We start from the raw sequence: 19,024 nt of genomic DNA on the forward strand, positions 1-19,024 counted from the left end.
AATTTTTTAGTAAACGTTACGTGATCTCCTACATAAATAATTCCTATTGCAAATATTAAAACTCCATTGGCATGACACCTTTGTCTCACGTGTTCATAATTTTGCAAATGTAGCTAGGATCCCACGCCAGCTAACTATATATATAACAACCTTTAGTTTTATCAAATTTTATTTAAGCTACGTATATAATAATCGTTACATGATACTAATTAAATCTTACATATAGAACCTATATTGTTTCAACTTCATTTGACTGACCCCCAACTTGTGCGTGAGGAAAATTTATTTCATGCGAGGCTTTAATTTACCATAACATGACTTAATTAATTAATTATTGGTCTCTACATACTCATCACACAATGGACAAATTAAGAAACGAAGGAATATATATATATATATATATATCCAAATGAGCCTATATTTGTTTGAAGGATTCCCATTAGGCCATTATTATATATATTAATTGTTATATGGACTGCAGTTTGATCAATTCGTTTGTTTGCTAGCTATATTTTGTTCATGGTCGACATAATAAGAATTCTTTGACCACCGGCTATGATTCCATTTTGTATATCTCGTCATTAATTAAATCACTGTATTTATTACCCTTTCAAAACAGATTGTGTATATAAAGCCTATAAATACTAAGTACGTACACTTACATAGTGAACGCAGCTTATATATAGTTGTGTCAAGATCAAAAAAAAAAAAAAAAAAAAAATCAAACTATATATTGTACAACAATTAAAACGTACAGCGCGCAGATCGATTTGCGCTTCACCAAGTGATGATGTTACTCAGCAGGTTGCCAGTTACAACAGTCCCTTCATCACACAAATCACATAGGTTGTACGCGGTTGATCGCTCTTCAATTGAGCAGTACAACCCTTCGACAACGCTTTCCAAAAGTAAGTTTAGTTAACACTTATTCTTAACGTTTAAAACCATGATCGTGTGGCTTTTTCATGATAGTAATAATGATAAACGATAGTTTGAGGTGATCCAGAGTTTAAAAAGAATCACCCCTTATGACTGGAATGACTCAGACTACCCAGATTTATCAAAATGTTTAATCATCTCTAGTGATCGAGTAATTAATAATAAAGCATAATCAAATTTTTTTTTTTTTTTATCAATATAGAATCAAAAGACCATGAATGAATGAAGTAGATTTTGAAAAAATACAAAAACATTGTGATTGTGTAGTTAAAAGGAATTTAATTAGTCCCCCAGTTGTCAGTAGAAAAGCAGATGAATTGTAAATACATTATACATGTCCGTACGTGGTTTCTGTTTGTGATTTAATTTTGTTGTTATCGGTTATTTACTGTGATTGTTTTCTTTGAGACGAAGAGGTCTCGATTTAAGTATAACTAGCTATGACTTTGGAAAATAACTAAATTTATTAAATTGAAGTATCGTACGTGTTATAACACTTGACATTAACGTTGTTCTGGTTGTGTAGAGCGGAACAATTATTGTGTCTTAATTTTCTGTAAAGTGAGGTAAATTGTTTAACTTTTATGATCAACACCATTTCATTGTCTTGTTATTTAGTCCGCTCAATTTTCGTTTTATATAGTATGTTGGGTCTAAGAAAGTTTAACTTGGCTGGTCTAAGAATTTTAGAAATAAACGTTTTACCTATTCCGTAAGTAGATATCTAAACGTTGTCATCATACAAATTCTTTAAACTAAACTCGTGTGAACAAAAATTATGATAATGACATACTTTAGCTTTGGACATTGATTTGGATTATCCTATTACTCTATGAAGGTTTGGTGTATCATCACATCACTATCACTTATATTAGATTTTGTCATTATATCATAATTTTCGGCAACATATTACATCAGCCGGCATATACTTATGCATGGCAACATACAGTATTATAATTCCAGGGAAAAATAAAAAGTAGAAACAATGATCAAAACTTTCCAAAAACGTACAAAAACGAAAAGCAAAGTAGATCCAATTAGGGATGAGCAGAATATTCTAAATCCCAATCCCGTACCGGTACCGTCCCGATCCCGGTACCGAAAAATGGTACCGAATTCTGATCGGAACCAGTACCCACTTTTAAGTGTTTACGGGACCAGTATTGAAAAAAAATCCTGAAAATACCAATTAGTCCCAACTAGTCCTGATTGTTTTAAGGAATCATTCATACTACTATAACATTCATTTTCCATAACAAAAGAAAAACCATTATATGTTTTCCAGTGGGCTCATGTCCAGAAAAAGTTGTGACTAATATTGAATTGACCAAATGTACAGGTACTTTATGTTACGACAAGTTAGATTTATAAAAGGCACGGTAAGTGAACACCTATATATGTCGTTGTTGCAATACATAGTTAGCATGTTTTGCCAAACCTAGTCAGGAATTTGTGCATGGCCTACGTTTATTAGCAGATAGCATTATAAGAAAACATCATGCGCTAATATATTTAATTTCATGATATGGTATCCACGTATGTAGCAAAAATGGATGTTACTTGGAGTCCAAAATTAATAATTAAATAGTCTAACTATTTTTCCTAATTACACTAAAGAGTATTTCAATTCTAATGCTACACTACAATATAAGACATACTTATTGGATACGTGCTCAAAATGTGTATTTTAGACACAATACAGTTTGAATGAATGTTGATTGTGTGAATGTTAAAATTTGGTGCTGCTTGGGACTTGGTACCGAAATCTCTGTCTCGTACAGTCATACCGATTCAGTACCAGTACCAGTACCGGTACCGGTACTGTTCCATATGGACCAGGATCGGTACCAGATTTTTGATGATACCGGTCCCGGGACAGTCTATGCCCAACCCTAGATCCAATAACCTTATATGAATGGGTAATGGGTTGGTGTGGCTCATTTGAAAAAATCAAGGTATTAAGTTTCCAGATTCACTTTTTACATTTGAAAAAGTGAATTATTAAGGGAGTTTTTAGACTTTAAACTCTATCCCAGGTATAATAAAATAGTTATGATTTAAAAAAAAATCAACTAACCAAAAAATCACAAAATATAAATCGAGTTAAAATTGTTAAAGCTAAGAATATGCAATTTAAAACAAATTAGGAAAATTGATATTAATATTGTCATGCACAAATGATATAAACTAAAATAAAAATAAAAAGAGATCAACTATCTTAGTTAAAATATATAAGATGAAATCAAAGAGGTTTGTCTCAAAGTTATCACACTTGTCTTAACTTTATAGTTATATTTTTGTATACTAATTAACATAAAATATTAATTATAATTAATTTTAAAAATACCATATGTAATAACTTATACAGTTAATTATGAAATATTAAAAAACCAAATGGATAAATAATAAAAAAGGATAAATATCTAGAAAAAGGGACTTCGAATATTGTGTTGTAAAATTGCATTTTGAAAAGTATGTCTTTAATTGTTTTCAAAACGTGTTCTCTCTAAGCAAATGCAAATGATTATCATTTTTATAGTCAAACACCTTTTTGGTTATTTTTATTTTTTAAATGCAATAATTAAATAATTCATTCAAAACGTAACTTTAAACTCTCATAAATTTGTATTTACTCTGTCTTAATTTACATTTATGTCTTTATTCTCAGGATCGGTACCAAGTTTTTGATGATACCGGTCTCGGGACAGTTCATGCCAATCCCTAGATCTAATAACCTTATATGAATGGGGTAATGGATTGGTGTAGCTCATTATTAAAATCTTAAATTAGGATATGAGTTTGGATTTTATCCCAAGTATAATAGAATAGTTGTCATTTAAAAAAAAATCAAATAACTAAAAAATCACAAAATATAAATCGAACTAAAATTGTTAAAACTAAGAATATGCAATTTAAACGAATTAGGAAAAATTAATATGAATATTGTCATGCAAAAATAATATAAACTAAAATAAATTAAATTTAAAACTGAGGTTAGCGATCTTAGTTAAATAAAGATGTAATCAAAGAGGTTTGTCTCAAAGTTACCACACTTATTTTAACTTTATAATTATATTTTTGTATACTGACATAAAATATTATAATTAATTTTAAAAATACCATGTAATAACTTATATAGTTAATTATAAGATATTAAAAACCAATCATTCACTTGTTAGCGCAGTGGTTGTAATAAGGGTCACATGTTCAAATTTCATCTCAAGCAATGTTACTAGCCAATATTGTTGTCGTACGAGTTGAATTTACTGGATGGGGCGGGCAGGTGAGAGGGATCAGGTAGACCCTCGGTATCCATTCCGGATACCCATGGTTCGGCCCTTCACTATTCTAAAAATAAATAAATAAATAAAGGATGAAAGTCTAGAAATATTGTGTTGTAAAATTGCATTTTGGAAAGTATGTTTTTAATTGTTTTCAAAACGTGTTCTTTCTAAGCAAATGCAAATGATTATCACTTTTATAGTCAAACACTTTTTTGGTTATTTTTATTTTTCAAATCAAATAATTCATTTAAAACGTAATTCAAACTCTCATATAAATATTGAACAATCAACATTCTTCTTAATTACTCTGGCTTAATTTTAGATTTATGTCTTTATTCCCATGATTAGTTATTTGTTTTTTTTCTTTTCAACCAGCTTCTTCTCGTAACGGTGAAGCAAATCAAACTGTTTTGGTACGCCTATTTAAATTAAGTTCTTCATGTTTATCGATCCATTTACATAATTCAAATTAACAAAATTAATTTGACATATATAATTTGCTAACGCTATGTAGAGCCTTGATGTGACAAAAGAACAAATCAGAAAACTGTTCAACAACATAGATTATTCGGTTTCGGCATACGACACAGCATGGGTAGCTATGGTTCCATCTCCAAGTTCACCCGTATCCCCATGTTTCCCCAACTGTTTGAAATGGCTGATGGACAACCAGCATAAGGATGGATCATGGGGTCTGCATTATGATCATTCATTACTTAAGGATAGTTTGTCCTCAACTTTAGCTGGCATCATTGCATTAAGACGATGGAATGTTGGGGAAGACCAAATAAACAAAGGTTTGTGTTTCGTTTTTTGCTTTTTTATTTTTTATTTTATCATAGCTAGGTGTCTTATTATTATTTATGACTCATTTTCCGAGTATATATATTAGTTAATATGTTTTTCGAAGTCAGAGTAAATGAGCATTTGTGGCTACTAAAGTATCTTTTTTAAAGAGAAAGAGAAATGATATCAGTAACAAAACTTTTGATTTATTTACCATAATGTACTACTTTAGTAATACTATGTACAAGCCTGTATAACATATCTGTGGTACATATATCAATAAGCGTGGTACGAATATCACTTCTCATTTCTAAAGAATGAGGAATTAAACTTATGACATAAGAGTTGTACTCTTTTGGAGATACCAATGTTTTTAAACCGGTCGGTTGGACCGATTTGACCGCGGTCTGACCGGATTTTTCAAGACTTCCGATCAAACCGACCCCGGTTTAATGGTGGAAATTGAACCGGTGTGAACCGGACTGAACCGTGCGAACCAGACCGTTATCGAACCGCTATGAACCGGGTCAAACAAAGTCAACGTCTTTTTTATGTTGTTTTTCTTCTATTTTTTTGAGGAAAAAGATCCAAATCTTACTTTTATAATGAATTCATCCTATTTAGAGTAGATCGCAACATTCACTGTAAGATCAACCTTCGTCACTTATTATTATTATTATTATTATTATTATTATTATTATTATTATTATTATTATTATTATTATTAGATTGAATAAGATGAAACTGAATTTTTTTAGATTTATGAAATGGAGGAAGATTTTGGTTATAGATTTGGAAAAATGGATTAAATGAAATAGGAGAACTCAATCGATGATGATCCATGTTTGAAAAATGAATTGAAGAAATAACGTGAGGGATAAAAAGAGGAACTTATATTGTTGATTTTGAGTGGGGTAACAAGAAGCCATTACTACTGATGCAGGAATGAGAATGCTGAATAATGAACTTATTTGTGGACTTTCTTATAGAAAATTAACTTGTATTTTCCAAAGTGGTCTTATGTGAGAATTAGTCAAATTTTATATATATACTAGTATCTTAATTTGAATATGGCCAAGACTAAATAGAAAATAGAGAAAATGATTATTGATGTTGGATGACATTTAAATGTGTTTAAACTTATAATAGAACTTGTTAATCATGTGTTTTGTGTTAGACTTTGGTTTATTATTAATTAATACTTGAACTTTAATATTATTAAACTTATGTTATATTTTAACTAGAAATCTTATGGTATTACTTGGAAAAATGTATGTTTCGTCAAAACCCGGTCCAACTACGGTCCGACTGATCCGACCAGTCTGACTAGTGAATTTTTGTGAGTCCGGTCCGGTTTTCAAAACATTGGGAGATACATGTCCAACAAGCTAGTTTGTATAATGTGTCTTTTGTTTGTTTGTGCAAATTTCATATGACGTGTCTAACTCTTTTTGCAGGCCTGTACTTTATTGAATCGAATTGTGATTCAGCTACCAACATGAATCAACCATCTCCATTTGGTTTTGAGATTATATTTCCTCACATGCTTCGGTGTGCCAAAGACTTAAACATAAACCTTCCTTTTAAAGAAATAGATCTGAGTCTCATGCTAAACAGGAGAGAATTGGAGTTGAGAAGGTTTGAGTTTTTTTTTGTTTTTTTCATTTTGTATAAATTCAAAATCATGTTGAGAAAAAGGAAAAAGAAAAGTCAAATCAATTAAAGAATATTATATAAGAGTACAATAAAAAAAAAAAAAAAAAAACAAACTAAGAGAAAAAGAGTAGAAGAAAACATTAACACATCAAAATATATATGCATTAGTTAAATTTCGAAGTTTATTCGCATGTAAGAAGTCATATAAAAACAAAACTTATTCATAAACCAAATGAAGTTACATTTAACTTCATGCCGAAAAGGAGTACGACGTGACATAATCCATACGGTGTACAACATGACAAAATCCGAAGGTGAAATGAAATGCATGGTACGTGGCGGGCGATTGTTGATGCGACATTACGCAAAACTAAAAACTATCGCACTATTCATTGTCATGGCCTTATATATAACTAGAAAATATACTTTAGAGCAGATAAGATGAATATAAAATAAAAGTTTTTCATTATTGAAATCATTGTCTTGAAGAGCAGCCACGTACGAAGAAAAAGACCACTAATCCAGAAAAAGACCACTAATCCACCTTATATGTTGCCAGTGAGAGGTTTTAAGAAATCTTAAAAAATTAATGTTAAAGGCTTCAATCTTGATTTTTTTTTAAAGGAAAGGAAAGGGAAAGATAAAAATTTTTACCTTTTTGTATTCTTAAGTTTTTTTTAAAAAAATAATGAATGTGGAAAAAAGGAAAAATCAGGGTTTTTTTCTCCAAAAGTTTTCTGGCCATTTTAGCCTGATTTTGATGGAAAAGAAACTGGAAGGATAATTGCAGGTGGAAGGGATGGTTACAGGTGGCGGTTTCAGGCGGTTGCAATGAACGGGGGGGGGGGGGGGGGGGGGGGGTTTGCAGGTGGGTTTCTTTTAGTTTCCTTTCAAACTCGAGAATGACTTTTTTGAATGTAATCTTCTATCATTTCCTTCCCTATCCAATCTTCTCATTTCTTTTCTTTTAATAAAAACTCAGGAATGCAGTGTAAAAGTGAAAAAGGAAAAAAAAAAACTAGAGTTTCGAACTCACGAAAATCCACATGAGTGACAAAATACAAACCAACTCATCTACCATCACTTTTTTTAAAAATTATGCAAGTAAATTATATAACTTAATCTTCGATAATCATTGTTCACATTCAAATGTCATATTAAAGAAGGTAATATATTTATATATAGGGATGGTAATATAAGGCTGTTAGGTACTTAAGTTTAGGTATGAGACACTCACATATTTTTTTAAACCATAAAATTTATGGGGCCCCAACCACCAAGCTTCTGGCGCAGTGGTCAGCCGGGGTACCTTCTGGGTATCTTGGCGAAAGGGGATGTTGGCTTGGAAGTCATGGGATCGAAACTTGTATTCTCCATTGACCTCGGGCATCTACCTCTTTAGCGTAAAATGGACTCCCTTTAGGGTTACCAGCGGTGTGTAAGGCGCCTCGAACTTTGAGCATACTGCCCGTTTGGATGTCACTGTTCAGCTCGATGGAACGACCTTCTCATCTGTCGTTCAAAAAAAAAATATATTCATGGGGGCCCAAGCTTTTATTCATTAATAAAAAAATATTAAAAAATTGTATGTGAGGGGTTCCACACCTAAGCTTAAGTGTCGGACTGCCATATATTTCCTTTTCCCACACATATATATATATATATATATATATATATATATATATATATATATATATATATAAGAGATCAAATAAGAAGGTGTGTTAAGGAGAGAAGGGAGAGAAGGTTATATTAACCAATCAGAGTGTGACACGTCGTTTTTAAAAAAAAATTGCATGGTGGCATTTTTGTAAATAAATCAAACTTTGGGCCAGCCTGAGTTCTGAGTCAGGTTGGGTTCTGGGTCAGGTTGGGTGGTCAGCTTGGTCAGCCCAGGTTCTAAGTCAGCTTGATTGGTCAGCTTGGTCAACCCCAAGCTAACCCAACCCAACCCCAAGCTGACCCAACCCAACCCCAACCTGACCCAGAACCCAAGCTGATTCAACCTGACACAGACCCGAAGCTGACCCAACGTGACCCAAGCTGACCCAAAACCCATAATCTACATTTGTGTAGATTATGTGTAAATTGTGTCAAGCTAACCCAACCCCAAGTTGACCCAACTTGATCAGACCCCAAGCTGACCCAACCTGACCCAACCTGACCCAAAACCCAAGCTGATGCAACCTGACACAGACCCGAAGCTGACCCAACGTGACCCAAGCTGACCCAAAACCCATAATCTACATTTGTGTAGATTATGTGTAAATTGTGCCAAGCTAACCCAACCCCAAGCTGACCCAACCTGGCAAGACCCCAACCTGACCCAAGCTGACCCAACCCAGAACCTAAGCTGACCCAAAACCCATAATCTACATTTGTGTAGATTAATCTATATTTGTGTAGATTATGTGTAAATTGTGTCAAGCTAACGCAACCCCAAGCTGACCCAACCTGACCAGACCCCAAGCTAACCCAACCTGACCCAAGATGATCCTACCCAGAACCCAAGCTGACCCAAAATCCATAATCTACATTTGTGTAGATTGTGTGTCAAGCTGACCCAACCCTGACCCAGACCCCAAACTGACCCAACCCCAAGCTGACCCAAGCTGACCTAACCTGACCTGACCCCAAGCTGACCCAAAACCCACAATCTACATTTGTGTAGATTATGTGTAAATTGTGTCAAGCTGACCCAACCCTAAGCTGACCCAACCTGACCTCACCCCAAACTGACCCGACTCGGGCCCCAAGCTGACCCAACCATAACCAAAGATGACCCAAACCCCAAACTGACCCAACCCCAAGCTGACCCAAGTTGGCCTAAACCTAACATGACCCAAGCTGACCCAAACAAACTGACCCAGACCCAAGCTGACTGATCAAACTGAACCAAACAAAACTGATCCAACCCAAGCTGACCCAACCCACTGAGATCCCAAGCTGACCAAGCTTCACAAAACTTTCATTTATTTACAAAATTGCCACCGCGCTTTTTTTTAAATTTTGCTACATGTCGCGTTCTGATTAGCTAATAGGACCTTCTCTCCCTTCTCTCCTTAAGACACCTTCTTCCAGGATCCTCACCCTATATATATATATATATATATATATATATATATATATATATATATAGACTTTCCTTATTATGAGAACCATTTTTCTTGAAAAAACCATGAGAACTCTCAAATTATGTATTGGATCACATGTGTTTTTTGTTCATTCACATGAATTGATATTAAAAAATATGTTGTAGAAGAAACTTTTTTATAAAACCTTCAAAATAGTCTTTTGTTAACTTGTGAATGAATATGTTCACGTTTTCGTTCACATGTTAACAAATGGGTATATATAAGGTTTTGAAAATCCTTTCTTCTACAACATATATTTTTATAACATCCACATACGAATGAACAAAAAAAACATGTGATTCAATATATAATTTAAGGGTATCCAAGGTTCTTACAAAAAAATAAGTTCTCAAACTATATATATATATATATACATATATATGGGGAGCCTTATTTTGAGAACCTATTTTTTTGTAAGAACCTTGAGAACTCTTAAATTATGTATTGGATCACATGTTTTTTTTGTTCATTTACATGTGAAATGTTATACAAATACATGTTGTAGAAGAAAGTTTTTTTCAAAACCTTATATATACTCATTTGTTAACATGTGAACGAAAACGTGAACATATTCATTCACAAGTTCACAAAAGGCTATTTTGAAGGTTTTTAAAAAAGTTTCTTTTACAACATACTTTTTTATATCATTTCACATGTGAATGAAAAAAAAAAACATGTGAACAAATATATTATTTAAGAGTTCTTATGGTTCTTAAAAAAAAATGGTTCTCTCTAAATGGTTCTCTCTAAGTACCCAAGATGATACTTAGTGACCTTTGAAACCTAATTAATTAATATCCCCTTTTGAAAAGATGCCATGATGATATCCAGTAGAAATTATTGACTATCCATTTAAGTTGAACGATATTTTAGCTAGGAAGGATACTACTATAACAATGTTAGCCATTAAAACGTATGATCTCAAGGAACTAGTATGTATAAATATTTATTCTTGGTTTGATCAAATGTTGATGTTAGAATTGCTAGAAGGAGACAAGTCACAATTCTTCAAAATAACATGATCTTTTGATCAATTTGTTACTTGAATATATGTCGTGGTTCCCCTCTCATGTACATATATGCACTTCTATTTGGTTCTATTTAGTTAGTGCTATTTGATAAATTTAATGCTTAAAGGTCTATACTTACGTCGTAAATGTCATATATATAGGTGTTATTCAGAAGATATGGAAGCCTACTTGGCATATATTTCAGAAGGGCTTGGTGATTTGTATGATAATAACATGGTGATGAAATATCAGATGAAGAATGGTTCTATTTTAAACTCTCCTTCAGCAACGTCATCTGTGCTCATTCGTCATCAAAATGTTGGTTGTATGAATTATCTAAGTGAACTATTGGAAAAGTTTGGTAATGCAGGTAAGTTTTCATCCAATATATGTATATATAATTAACCATATCGTATATACATATGCATTTGGTGTTCGAGTCATAGACAGTATTAGGACCCAAAACCCGTGAAAGATGGCATTAGGTGTCACTTATTATATATATGTATACGTATGCGCTCTTTAGCACAATTATGTTAATGTTTAATTGGTAATGTGTGGTGAAATACAGTCCCAACACTTTACCCTCTTGGATTATATGTACGACTTTGTATGGTTGACGCACTTGAAAGATTGGGAATCACACGCCATTTCCGGATGGAAATCCAAAATGTTTTAGACGAAACATACAGGTAGGTCACCGTTATTGTTATTCATCAAAAGAATAAATCCTTTGCATATATAGTTACATGATCAATTTTTGAATTAGAAATGGTTTGAAACATGACATTTGCAACAAATTTCAGATGTTGGGTGCAGAATGATGAGCAAATATTCAAGGATGTTGCCACTTGTGCTTTAGCCTTTCGGTTATTAAGGACAAACGGGTATGAAGTTTCATCAGGTATATTTTTTAGATAGATCGACAGAGCATCTGGTAAGTCGTTTGACCATGCCTTAATATTGTTTTTCATTTCTTTACTCTGTTTTTGGTTAGATCCTTTGGCTGAAATTACCAAAATGGGGGCTTCCGTGAATTCACATAAGGAAACTTTCAAAGGAGTTTATACTGCTCTTGAAGTCTATAGGGCAACACATCTTATACATGAAGATGTATTAGCTTTTGAAGATATAAGATCAAGGTCGAAAAAGTATCTTGAAAAAGCAATATCCACTACCAAAGTCCCATCAAACAGGCGCTATAAATTAATTCACGAAGAGGTATTGTAAAATTTAATTTGTCTGGTATTTATCTCCCTTCAAGCATAATATGCATTTTTGTAATGATGTGATCCGTTAATATATAAACTCTGTAAAATTTATAGGTCGACAACGCTCTCAAGTTCCCCTTCAATGGTTGTTTAGAACGCATATTGACTAGAAGAAATATAGAGAATTACAATGTAGATAATACTAGAATATGGAAAACTGCATACCGGTGAGGTTTTTATTGCAAGCATATAAAGATCATACTTATTGGATTTTGAATTCTAGTAATGCATAAATTCTAAGTAATGTATACTTGTGTTAGTTCATCAAACATTGCGAATGAGGGTTACCTACGGTTGGCAGTGGAGGATTTTAACACAACCCAATCTATTTATCGTGCAGAGGTGCAAGGTCTTGAAAGGTTTGTATGATCAGTTGTTAATACGCATGTAAATGTTTATCAAGTATATAACAGGAAGAACTATGAGAACCTTATAAATATAACTTGATAACTTAATATGTTAATATGTAAATGGTTTTGTGAACAAAGTCGTTCTGAACATATCCAGTTATACTTATTATTACAATTGTTCATATGTAAACGGTATTCACATGAACCATACCCGTATATAAAAAAAAAACAAAAGAGGAATTGAACTAGATCTTTACAACTTTCATGTGTTAAAAGGTGGATGGAAGAGAACAAATTGAACGAGCTCAAGTTTGCTAGGCAGAATTCTGCCTATTGTTACTTCTCAGTAGCTGCAACTCTTTACTCTCCTGAACTATCAGATGCGCGTATATGCTGGGCCAAAAATAGCATCCTCGTTACTATAGTTGATGATTTTTTTGACGTTGGAGGCTCTATGGATGAGTTTGAAAATCTGATTCAGTGTGTTGAAAGGTATAGTGACATCCTTGCATTACTTTAATCCTTAATTTGTTATAATAAATCAGTTAAATGAGTTGTCAATTTTAAATGCAGATGGGATGTAAATCTTGACACCGACTGTATTTCAAATGAAGTTCGGGTTTTATTTTTGGCAATAAAGGATATAGTATGCTGGACTGGAGATGCAGCTTTCCAAAGGCAAGCACGAGATGTAAAAAGTCATGTTATTGAAATCGTATGTTACATCCTTCCAAGTATATACTAGTAACTTTTTTTAACGGCCATGGAAATTAGTATTAAAAAAAAAAAGGAGATAATCTATGAGAATGCTGAATTCTGTGTTTATTTGGACAGTGGTTGAGCATGTTGAAGAATATGCAGCAAGAAGCTATCTGGGTGACTGATGCTTGCGTGCCAACTATAAATGAGTATATGGAAAATGGTTACGTAACAATTGGAATTGGCCCAACTTTACTTCCAGCTCTTTACTTTGTGGGACCATCATTATCGGAAGAGATTGTTCAAAGCTCTGAGTACGAAAAGCTATTCGAGCTTGTGAGCACTCAAGGACGCCTTTTGAATGACATCCGAACCTTTAAGGTATATATATATAGTTTTTTTGACCTTGAGATAATCTATCTGGATTCTGGTCTCACTTTTCACATTTATGGGGTGATTATTATTAGGGCGGTTTTTGGCATTCATGTAACCTAGGAGCAAAAGTATACTAAGATAGTTCGTTCTAAAATAAAAGTAATTCTACTAATGAATGACCGTACGTGTTAATGCAGAGAGAACTTGAGGTTGGAAAGTTAAATGTCGTGCCATTGCACATGATACACGGAAAGACAGGGATTGTCGAGGATGAGGTCGTCGATAATATTAAGATGTTGATTGAGAAGACAAGGAGAGAACTGATGAAATTAGTTATGGAAGGAGAGGGAAGCAGCATTGTTCCAAGAGCTTGTAAAGATGCATTTTGGGACATGTCTAATGTGTTAAATCTATTCTATGCAACAGATGATGGATTTACTGGACGTGCGATCCTTGATATTGTGAAGGACGTCATTTACAAACCAGTAACCCACTAGTGGACGTTCACAGTAGTGTGTAAAGGTATTTAATTATTCAATTAATCCATTGAATATAAAAATATACTAATTTAAGTTAGATGGATTGAATATGTAAAACCATAAGATCTATCATATGTCAATGTTTGACTATTTTGTGTTTCAAAGGTGAAGGCTAATCACTTTCCTAGTAATTTAGAATTGCTGTTTCATAAAGATTTTTAGATTATTAGTAAACGCAAATAATCTATTTGAACTGTTTGGCAACTGGCAAGATAACATTGAAATTTGATTATTTACGTTTTGGTACTTCCGAAACGCGGATTTGAAGAAGCATCATGGCACCTATTCCAAACAAACGTGGTTTTGCTTTTCCTATCAAATTTACTTATATATCCCTAAGAACATTAAGTTGCATATTTTTTTTACGGATAAAGATAAATCAACCTAATTGGTATGCCTAAAAATCAACCTAATAATAAGATGATGACATGTGGAAAAATCAAGGGCAAGATTAAGAAAGAGAATTAGTGGAAACCACATGTCAAATTCTTAAGGTATTAGGTTGATTTTTAGGCATATGAATTAGGTTGATTAATTTTATTTTTTTTTTACCTTGATTGTTTAGTTCAGTGCAATATAAGTTCATCTGTTGAGTCTTGGACTGACATCATCTTATCTAAACTACTTACGAGATTCCATTTATATATGTAGATTAAACAAATACTTTGTTTAAGTTTTGTTTTCCCGATTATACTTTAGCATTAAAAAATATTTAGTTAATGCATAATACTAAAGAACAAAAGTTAAAGTGTTTGATCTCTAAATATTAATATACTTTTATGTTTGTACACCAAACCGAGATTAGGTTTAAAAAAGGGAGTGATGGGTGTTTTTGGTTGTTTGTTGGCGATTCCCCGAAGATAAAATGAATCTTTTTATGCCACTTGATGTGTATGTAACGTATGACCAATTATGATTGTACTTATTGAAGGAGTTTTAGGTTTGGTTGATTGCGTTTAGGATGTATTCCTAGTGAATAATGACGCCTTCGTGAGGTCTTATGAATCTCCCTTTATAGGGATAACTTTGGCTTGGGAAATAAGCCAAGATTTAGGGTTTTCCTAAGAGTATAATTTCCATAATTGTCGGCTTCTTTGATAAGAACAAATCCCGATTTTGTAGGGAAGCAATTCTTATCCTCTTTTATCTTCTATATGACATTTGTTACGTACAACCTCCGTAGCCTGCTTCGTACCTCAGGCAGGGTGTGTCATCAAGCCCCCCAGTCCAAGGGGATATTTTTGCAAAATAAACATCGTCTTGGATATTTTTGTCAATTTGATAATTGATGGGGACGTGTTGTGGTAGATGAAATCCAAGAAAATCCCGCACGTGTCCCAAGTCTTTATATCGACGGATAGGGTTTCATCCCTCCACCTATAAAAAGTCCCTTTCAATTTAATTTCTTCACTACTTTCTCTACCACTTTTCCATCTACTCTTTGTAAGTGTTCCCTCTCTCCTATTTACCGCCGCCGTTTACTGTTCCTTTCTGCTTATTTTTTGTTTTTCTCAGATCTTCTATCATTAGGGTATAATGTCTTCAAAGAAGAAGGTTACGGACGTTGAATTTTCAACTCCCCGAAGCATTTCGTTGCTTACTACGCCCTTCTTCGTCTCTGGCTCTCCCTTCGATGTCGTTGATGCCACTGTAAAGAAGGGAAAAGGTGTCGCCGATGTGTTGCCCATTACTTTTTCCGGGACAACTGCTCGGAAATTTATGGAAGAGGAGCTTTTGTCAAGAAACCTTGGTGATCGGGAAAATCTTTTGATTAGTGGTTTGTGTCGGGAATATGAATATTCTCAAGATATGTTGAAGGAATCACAGTTTGTTGTTGGAAATTTATTTGACAGGATATCAGATCTGGAGAAGCGCTTATCGGAGCAAGATGTGGTGGTTAGGTTATTGCGTGGTGGTTTGGCGAAGCGTCATGATGAGTTGTTGCGGAGAGATCTCGAGAATGGAGATCTTTTGAAAAAGGTGGATGGTTTGGTGAATCGAGTGATTCCCTATATTTGTGAAACACTTGCGACGGGTCCTGAGGCGGTGAAGTTGGTTGATCTCGTGGTGAACGCTTCGAAGAAAAAAGGTGTGCTTTCTGCTACTCACTCTGAACATGATCCTGGATATGTGAAGGTGAAGGAGTTGTTTGATCAGGCTATTAGGAACTTGGCTACCTACCAAAGTAATTTTATTTATGATGTTACCCATCTCTCTGATCCTGATGTTCATGATTTTTTGGTTGTGAAACCTCGTGTGGACTAGACTTGTTGTTTTATATGTTGTGAAACTTTATTTTGTGTATTATTTGTTCAAGTGTCCCTGTCAGTTTGTTCCCATTTGAGGTTGCGGCCCTCAGATTTAAGGCGATTAGCCTTTATTATTATTTTTTTAAATTTTTTGTGCACTGTCCTTCCTGGGGCTTTTGTTTCGAGGCTCGTAGCCTTGTAGTAGTTAGTCATGAAAGGCTATATGTTGTAAGATTTTGTGCTTTGAAAGTGTTTTGTGTATTATTCAACGTTCCAAGAATATTAATGATAAGGAAAGAAAAATTAACAATGAAATTTCTGTAAATTCGAACTATTCCAGGTTCTGTCAACCAGAACCCCTTCGGGTGTTTCAAGCTTGTATGCCCCGTTTCCAAAGGATGCCTGTACTCGGTATGGGCCCTCCCACGTTGGTCCTAATTTTCCCGTGTACTTTTTCTCGCTTGCACTATTTAGTCGTAGTACGTAGTCTCCGGTCTTAAAGCTTGTGGGGTTTACCCTCTTGTTGTAGTACCCTTCAATTTTCTTTTTGAAGGCGGCTTCCCGAATGGCTGCTATCTCTCTTCGTTCTTCGAGCAAATCCAGATCTATTCATAATTCTTCATTGTTTCCTTCTGTATTTAACATCCGATGGGTGGAAACTTGGAATTCTGCCAGAGCTACGGCTTCTCTTCGAACACTAGGCTGAATGGGGTTTCTCCGTTGCTTCGCTTTGGTGTTGTTCTAGTTAGCCCAGAGTACCAATGGTAATTCGTCTACCCACCATTTATGGCTTCGTCCCAGCCATTTTTCTATTCCCTTGATCATTTCTTTATTGGTTGCCTCCACTTGCCCGTTTCCTTGAGGGTGGTAGACTGACGCAAACGATTGTTTGATCTGCAATTGCTTACAGAACTCGAGGAAAACTCCTTTTGCGAACTGTGGCCCATTATCGGATACTATTACTTGTGGTATCCCGAATCTACATATAATGTGTTCCCATACGAATTTTTTCATTTGATCCCCATTTGTTGAAGCGAGCGGCTTTGCTTCGACCCATTTCATAAAATAGTCAATTGCAACCACTAGGAATCTTTTCTTGTTTTGCGCTTCGGGAAGTGGTCCTACGAGGTCAATTCCCCACTGTATGAAGGGCCATGTTGAGATAACTGAGGTCATGTTGTTCTTCGGTTGTCTTGAGACATTGGCTCGTAGCTGGCATGCCTCGCAATTCTTTAATAATGCTGTCGAGTCTTGGTGCATAGTTGGTCAGAAATATCCTAGTCTCATGGCCTTTGTTGCGACAGACCTTGCTCCCGAATGGACTCCGCAGATTCCTTCATGTATTTCCCTAATGATCATTTCTGCTTGCTTAGGTCCTGCGCACCAAAGCCAGGGCGTCACAAACCCCTTTTTTGTACAATTTCTTGTCGAGAATTTTGTATTGTGGGGCTTTAACTCTTATTTTTCGGGCTTCGTATTTGTCGGCTGGGAGTATCCCACTTATTAAGAATTCATAAATGGGAGTCATCCAATTCTCCCCTTCTTCCTCTATGAGGTCCGAAACTCGCTTTTCTTCTATTGAACTTTCTTTCAGGACTTCCATTAATACCTGCTTTCCTAAAGTCCAAATGTGAGTGAAGCTAACTTGCTCAAGGCATCTGCTTTTTTGTTTTGATTCCTCCGAATATGTTCTATCTCGAAGTGGCTAAAACATTCTATCAACTCTTGTACCTTTTGTAAGTATAACTTTGTTGTACCTTGCTTTGCATCATACTCCCCCTTTACTTGGCATGCCACTAACTGGAAGTCGACATACGTGTGGATATTGTGGATCTTCATGTCTCTTGCCATCCGCAGTCCTGCTAACAGTGCTTCTTATTCGGCCTCGTTGTTTGCTACTTCAAACTCAAACCTTAATGCATAAGTGAATTCTTTATCTTCTGGACTAATCAGCATGAGGCCAGCCCCACAGCCATCCGAACTGGCAGCCCCGTCAGTGTACAGCTTCCAGGTGTCATGTTCGACACTTCCTACTACCTCTAGTAACATAGAGTGTGTCATGGAGTTCTTTCCTTCGTGGACTTCACTGATAAAATCAGCCAGCACTTGTCCTTTGATTGCATTCCTTGCTCTGAATTCTATGTCATGTTCCCCTAGTTCAATGGCCCATTTAGCTACCCATCCTGATTTTTCCGGCTTTACCAATATTTGTTTTATCGGTTTGTCGGATAAAACAACGATGAGGTGTGCTTGGAAGTACCTTCGTAACCTACGCGCTGCGTGGACTAACGCCAGGGTAAGCTTTTCTAATTCTGGGTGGTTGGCTTCTGCGCCCTGTAAGACCCTGCTTATCAAGTAGATCGGGATTTGGTGTCTATCCCTTTCAGCCACCAATACTGCGCTTACACATTCAGGTTAGGCTGCCAGGTACACAAAAAGAGTTTCTTTTGGTTTCGGAGCCGTGAGTGTCGGTAGGTCTGCGATGTACTCTTTCATTTGCTCCAGAGCTTTGTTTGCCTCGTCCGTCCATGTAAAGTCTTTGTTGCTGGTGCAACCTTTCAATATTTTGAAAAAAGAGAGTTGCCTGTCTACGCCCCGAGAAAGAAAACGGCTGAGTGCGGCAAGTTTGCCGTTTAAGCTTTGGGCTTCCTTGATTGTCTTTGGTGTCGAGATCTGTTTCAATTTGTTTATCTTCGAGGGGTTTGCATAGATCCCCTTATTGCTAATGTAGT

The 19,024-nt window shown here is 35.0% G+C and overlaps 1 protein-coding gene across 1 annotated transcript; it reads left to right on the plus strand.

Annotated features, from left to right (window-relative positions):
* The first annotated feature begins 790 nt into the window (after nt 1-790).
* Nucleotides 791-14,001, plus strand: LOC122609084 (ent-kaurene synthase 2, chloroplastic-like). Its single transcript, XM_043782145.1, has 14 exons — nt 791-908; nt 4,599-4,636; nt 4,738-5,020; nt 6,467-6,647; nt 10,971-11,179; nt 11,381-11,501; nt 11,616-11,713; nt 11,807-12,030; nt 12,135-12,247; nt 12,341-12,439; nt 12,707-12,922; nt 13,004-13,145; nt 13,265-13,510; nt 13,702-14,001. Exons 1-14 carry the CDS (start codon nt 791-793, stop codon nt 13,999-14,001), a joined length of 2,388 nt encoding a protein of 795 aa, XP_043638080.1.
* The last annotated feature ends 5,023 nt before the right edge of the window (nt 14,002-19,024 follow it).

Source organism: Erigeron canadensis, chromosome 7, assembly GCF_010389155.1.
Source record: "Erigeron canadensis isolate Cc75 chromosome 7, C_canadensis_v1, whole genome shotgun sequence".
In the NCBI taxonomy this organism is placed as follows: domain Eukaryota; kingdom Viridiplantae; phylum Streptophyta; class Magnoliopsida; order Asterales; family Asteraceae; genus Erigeron; species Erigeron canadensis.